We start from the raw sequence: 6,868 nt of genomic DNA on the forward strand, positions 1-6,868 counted from the left end.
TCTGACAAATTTAACATAATCCTTTTGTGGTTTTGCGTGTAGGGATTATTTTTAATCTTACAAAATTATATACCAAATTCTTACAAACTCTGTTTCTTTTGACAAGTTTATTCAAAGTACCACACATGAATTATGTTAATAGTACAGCTATTTCAATGTTAAGACAACATGTAAAATTAAAGGTAATGAATTATTTAGTTGACTTTGATGTGTATAAATTGAAAGCTATGAATGACTACACCAAAATTTCACATTATTTTGTTTATGCTATGACCAAATATACTTTAAATGATGTCAGGCAATATTTGTGTGGAAATTATAAACTGATAATTTATAGGTTTTTAAAAATTATTTTAAATATTTATTTTAAATACTATTTCTCCATTTATACGATATCTCTCCGTTCCATTATGTACCTATATGGAAATGCACATAGAGATTTAATAGTATTTTTGGTTTTTTCCCAAACATTTTATACTTAAGTAAAAAATGCTAGCAATTTATACATATTTCATAGTCGATGAATGTTTTTGCCTTTGTGTTCGTGTGTGTGTTCTATGGCCTGTTGGATATAAATGTCATAGTGTCTTGTAATCTTTTTCAGAGGGGCTTCTGAACAATGCCAGGGATACAAGTGTCATGGATACTCTACCACTGAATGGTAACCATGGCAATAGTTACAGCATTGCCAGCGGTGAATACCTGAGCAACTGTGTGCAAATCATAGACCGTGGCTATAACCATAACGAGACCGCCCTAGAGAAAAAGATTCTGAAGGAACTCACTTCCAACTACATCCCTTCTTATCTGAACAACCACGAGCGCTCCAGCGAACAGAACAGGAACCTGATGAACAAGCTGGTGAATAACCTCGGCAGTGGGAGTGAAGATGATGCCATTGTCCTAGATGACGCCACCTCCTTTAACCACGAGGAGAGTTTGGGCCTGGAACTCATTCATGAGGAATCCGATGCTCCCTTGCTGCCCCCAAGAGTTTACTCCACAGAGAACCACCAGCCACACCATTATACCAGAAGGCGGATCCCCCAAGACCACAGTGAGAGCTTTTTCCCTTTGCTAACCAACGAGCACACAGAAGATCTCCAGTCACCCCACAGGGACTCTCTCTATACCAGCATGCCAGCACTGGCTGGTGTGGCCGCCACAGAGAGTGTCACCACCAGCACCCAGACCGAACCCCCAGCGGCCAAATGTGGTGATGCCGAAGATGTTTACTACAAAAGCATGCCAAACCTAGGCTCCAGAAACCACGTCCATCAGCTGCACACTTACTACCAGCTAGGGCGCGGCAGCAGTGATGGCTTTATAGTTCCTCCAAACAAAGATGGGACCCCTCCGGAGGGAAGTTCAAAAGGACCTGCTCATTTGGTCACCAGTCTATAGAAGATGACACCGAAATGTAAATCAACAGAACTGCTAACACCTTGTTGACTGTTCTGAGTCGATATAAGCAGTGGTAATAATGTGTGTACTCCTAAATCTTTATGCTGTTCTCTAAAGACAAACACAAACTCTCAGACTTTTTTTTTAATGGGATTTTTAGGTCAGCCCAGGGGAGAAAGATAACTGCTGAAATTCCTCTGTGCCCCGTCTTTTCGTGTCCTTTCCCCTTCAGATGGAGACTTCATTATGTTAATGAACAAGATATGAAGAAAATGGCACTCATTGTGGCCTTGTTGAATTATGTTGTGTTTGTTTTAACATCTCTGATGCTCTGTTACTATAATTACAAGGACCTGCTTTTTCAAAGGCCAGAACAGTTGTTTGGAATTAGTAACAATGCTGCATCTAGATTGGAGTGCTGCACAAACAAACATAAAAGCAAAACTGTATCCTATAGTGGTTTTGGGTCACTCACAACCTGAATTCACCACAGCTGGGATAGCTGTGGAAAACAAAATAAAACAACAAAATTAATAATGAAACGGAGGGGGATTCTAGAATTATATGCTAAATGCATATTTTATGATTTGCTGTATTAACTGATGATAAAACTAATGGCAGAAAAAAAGTTGAACAATTTCTATGTAATGTACAGATACTAGCATTGCACATATAGTCTGCTTTCTGTTCCTCCAGAATTTGAGTCCTGTTAATGTAGTGGAAAAAAAAAAAAAGAAATTTTCTTTTTCTTTTGTGCTGGTTGTGCAAGTTTGTCTACCAGTAAGAGAGCAAAGTTTCCTTCCTTTCTTCTTTCTTTCTTCATTTTCTTTTTCCTTTGTTTTCCTTTCTTTCTTTTTTCTTTGCCTTTTTTTCTTTAAAGTTTAGCCTGGCAAAAAATAAATAAATAAATAAATAAATAAAACTATCACTTTATAAGAATCATTTTCTAGTAATGCAAACAAATTATTTTTTACAAAAAATAAAATAAAATAAATAAAATTAGACTTCCTTCCCTCACTATATATCTTTATGCAGTCAGAATATTTCCAGCAGCGTTTTTGCAAATTAGAGCAGGACAAACTTTTAAGTTTACAGGGCACATCTGTTGTCATGCAAAGCATATTGGCAAGCAGCTCATCACCAAGACAGTAGCTATGATTCTAGAAGTCAAGAGGTGTCTATAGAACTAGTGGGGCTTCTGCATGTGAAAAACGGTATTTCATAGACGTTAAAGTGCTAAATGCTCAGTCTGATCCCCAAGTGGGCACCTGCACTACCAATTTTTAGAGGAAATTCACTCCCTCGTAGTAGGAATTGAAAGGTCAAATTATTTTGAAGTGATTTTTTAAAAAAGTCTTCTGTTTATTAACAGGAAAATTTATTTATTTGACAGGATTTTAAGTAATGTAGGAATACAAGTGGTAAATTAGCAGCACATATAATTTTTTTTAAATTTATGATCCATTTTGTATGGTCTCAAAGTTGGATGACCTCATTACTAATATTTGTTGTAAAAGTGAAACTTGTTTGCCAACCAATAAACAACTGATTGAGATTTAGAAGATATTGTATTGATGTATGTACTATATGATTAATTATTCTTTTCATTTTTCTCGTCTTTCATTTCTTCTGTTTTCAATATATAAACTTTGCTAATCCTCTGTGACCCAAATGAGCCATGCAAAAGAAATCAATCTGCCTAGATGAATAACCTAAGCACAAAATTATACAGTTTTTGCAGACAAAGTAAACCAGAAAAATGGGATGGGTATGTTTACATTGGCTGAAATAAGATGCATAACTTACTTTCAAGCAGGTTAACATATGTGTTACTCTTTTCTTATTTATAAACCAGCTGCAGTCACTGTGCTTATTTTAAAAGCCAGATTCAATCACAGATATAAATATTGAATTTGGTGTGGGGGAGTAATATTTTTTCCTCCTTTGTAAAAGACTTAGGAAATATAAATTTACTCAATTGACCAAAAGTTGCAGGAATCATGGCCATTTTATAAAGATAGCATAAGACATTTTTTGTGGTGATTTTTTTTCTTAGGGGGGAAATGGGAGGAAAAAAATATCCTTTCAAAGAAACTTCCTAGATCTTTAATTACTGCAAATCTTTTGCAGCAATGTCCAAGCATGAAAACTTTATTAGGGCAAAGCTAAAACAAATTGCAAAATAATAATTTATCTTGTAATGTGTTTTATCTTGGGATTTTCTTTTCTGAAAATCTAAACACCACTTATCTACAAATGAATATCTTCAATCAAAATAAGGACTAGTTTAGAGAATGGACAGTAATCAATATACAGTTTAAAGATATGTGACAAAAAATTTTTGTACTGGGCCGGAGAACATCATAACCTTCTTATCTTCTCAAAATATTTTATGTATCATTTCTTTTTAGTCGATTAACATGTATTTTTTAAATCTACAGATTGTATTTCAGTTGGAGGAGAACCACAAGCTTTAATGGTAATGAGGTTTTCTTACACCACACTGTGGCAATATTAGCACCTGAAAGGCATTTAATTCACTAATATGTAGAACACATTTGACAATAAAAGAATCCTTTTTAGACCCATTTAAGGTACCTTCAGAAACACAAATGTGGTCTTTGGATTATACACACCTGTACTTGTTTTGCCAATCAAACAGTGATTTATGTAAAAGCAACTCCATCAGTAAGAAGTTAGTTTCACAGAAAAATGGGGAAACTACCTCAATTCAGCTTGCTGATTTTCTAATATTGCTACCTCCCTGCCCATTATTTTTGTGTTTCATTATATGGAAATTTGAAGCAGGTAGCCTCCCAAGTTCTGCACAGGCCAAGTTGAAGAAAGATCACTTGAATATATAAACTGGTAACGGAAGATCATTCAGAACTCTCAATTCCTACCAAGCTCTTGCATCAAGTTAAAAGGGTAAGATCTTTGAACTCTCATACATCATAACTGGTGTGCTTTCGGAGAGACTTCAGATCTCAAAAGATTTTTACAGGGAGAGGTTGTTCTCCCAAGTTATATCTAACTATAATGAAAAATAAGTGGATAAAGGAGTTAATTATACATACATTCCAATATGTATATATCTAACAAGTATTCATTTAGTCCTGTTTACACTAGCAAGGGTTGAATTCCTGAACTTGAATTTTTTTCCTTCACATACATTTTCATGTAGAGCTATTAATTAACTAATTAACAATTTTTAAATTTTTCTTCTACCACCTTTTGACTCCATTTTTTAATACCCTATGACATTTGTGATCTACTTATCTTCATATTTTTATGTATTTATCTGATTTTCCAGCAAAAAAAAGACTTCCATCAAACAGATACACTATGCATGCATAATACATTTTTTAACCAGCTGGAAGTAAAACAAAACAAACAATTACTTCCCCATAAAACATTTTACTCTTGGGATTTTCTTTCTTTTTGTCTAGTTCACACAATATTTTATCAGGACACTAATGTACCTCAGGTTTAGTTGATTCTGAAACTGATGAATTGCTATGCAGCTTTTGTTCCTAATTGATAATATTTGTGACAAAATTGAAATTTTGTGAAGGAGAAATAGGTTACAATTCCAATTAAATTTTATGGGCAACCCTCCTTATTTCCACTACATTATAATTAAACACACTGAAGGTGAATAATTAATTACTATGCTAAAATAATCATGATTATCAAGGTAGGCATATTAGGGAATTAGTTACATTTATAAAGGACCCACATAATTAATTTTAGGCAATATCTTTAGCTTTTTCCTCCCACACATGTTCAAATGCCACTGACTAGTTTGCTTACTCTAAAGAATGACATTTAAACTTTGACTTTCTGTATTACTTTAGAGACCAAAAAGAAGAGCAAAATAGTTTCTAGATTGCACAAAGATCAATCCCAAATTAACCTATAATCGTCCCCTACTACTGACAGAATAAATAACGTTTGAAGTTGTCCATCAGTACTATACTAAAGTGCTACTGCTTCATATACTTTTCCGCCAAGATGGGGTCTAGCTCTGTCACTCAGGCTGGAGTGCAGTGACTCCATTGTGACTGACTGCAACCTCAGACTCCAGGGTTTAAGTGATCCTGCAGCCTCAGCCTCCCAAGTAGCTGATAGCCTCAAGCCACGGCTCCAAGCCTGGAGGTTTTTTGGAAAAAAACAAACACTACAGAACTACAATGCCTATTAATTCAAATTCAGAGAGTGAAAAAAAAGAACCCAAACCCTAATTTGGTTTGAGCAAATCTGAAGATATTAGCACGAATGTCCTTTAGTCTCTAACAAGCATATGAGATAAAATAACAATATAGCTGAACTTCTCAGTATATTGCACATTGTTAGTAATTCATAATTTTTTAACTTACCACATGAAGAATTACTATGCATTCCTAAATAATACTTTAAAGATATGTTAGATTTCTGCACATCATTAAATTAGTTCGGAAGATGGAGTTACAAAACAAAGTAGCAACATTGTAAAATAGCTTATGGAAGCATTTTTGTGCAAATGGATTTTTACATAAGAAATTTCTTTGAGCTCATAAAGTATATTCAATGGATCCCAATAGTAAATTGAATTCTGTAATCAGCAAATATGTTCTTCTTAAACCATCTGAAAATATTATTAAACATTTAAATTTTCATTTGCAGACTAGTAGAAATTAAGAAGTGGTGGTAGCTGCTGCTTTCCTGATTAGTCCATAAGAGGACATTTTCCTATTTACTAATTAACCCTGATTACTTCCTCTTTGGTTTAGAAAGGAAATCAATCTTTAACTTTCACCTGTACACATACACTCTGATTCCTTTTATGACTTGCAGAGAAAATGACTTTTTTATACTACTACAAACTGTGAGTTTTCCATTAAAAGGCAGTTAATATGGTTTTGCATATTCTTATTTGAAACAAAGTTATTGTTATTCCTTCCTTTAAAAAAATATAAAAGTCAGCACTTTTTCATATCCAGCACTTTTAAGTTACTATTCAGATGTCTTGATTTCAACTATGTTTTGATATTTCTTTCTCTCACTTAACAATATGTCACATACATTTTTCTCATTTAATAATCTGTGTCCAATTAGAGTATTTCAAATGTAAATGCAACCTATAATTTTTAAGAAGACATGAAAAACTTCGGCTTATATTTTAAGAAGTCAAGAAATACTAGACATGAAAAAAATCTCCATTGGGATTAGCAAGTATTTTCAACCACAATATGAACAGAAGAACAGAACCAACCAAGTTGGAGAATGTATGGTATGGTGAGGTAACAAGATCCAAATTAGATTTACAGAGAAAAGTATCCCAGGAAAAAATAATGAAATTATTTGTAGTAATACAAATCTTAAACACTATACCAAATGTTACTGGTGTGTTAAAAAAAAAAAAAAAAGTAAAAGTAAAGTTTCTCATATTATAATTTCATTCTGCTAATTCCCCCCAAAACAC

At 33.8% G+C, this 6,868-nt stretch overlaps 1 protein-coding gene across 4 annotated transcripts in view; it reads left to right on the forward strand.

Annotated features, from left to right (window-relative positions):
- Nucleotides 1–6,312, forward strand: part of LOC103275701 (adhesion G protein-coupled receptor L3) — a 104,764-nt gene extending 98,452 nt beyond the window's left edge. For 3 of the 4 annotated variants that reach the window (XM_021706497.1, XM_021706498.1, XM_008073102.1), the window contains one exon: nt 605–6,312. In XM_021706497.1, coding sequence (XP_021562172.1) covers nt 605–1,404 — 800 coding nt within the window. In that variant the 3' untranslated portion in view covers nt 1,405–6,312. The remainder of the gene's footprint in view (nt 1–604) is intronic. The other variant, XM_008073103.2, reaches the window with a different exon arrangement.
- Nucleotides 6,313–6,868: the final 556 nt, after the last annotated feature.

Source organism: Carlito syrichta, unplaced genomic scaffold, assembly GCF_000164805.1.
Source record: "Carlito syrichta isolate Samal-C Ts95f unplaced genomic scaffold, Tarsius_syrichta-2.0.1 Scaffold315646, whole genome shotgun sequence".
Taxonomy (NCBI): Eukaryota; Metazoa; Chordata; class Mammalia; order Primates; family Tarsiidae; genus Carlito; species Carlito syrichta.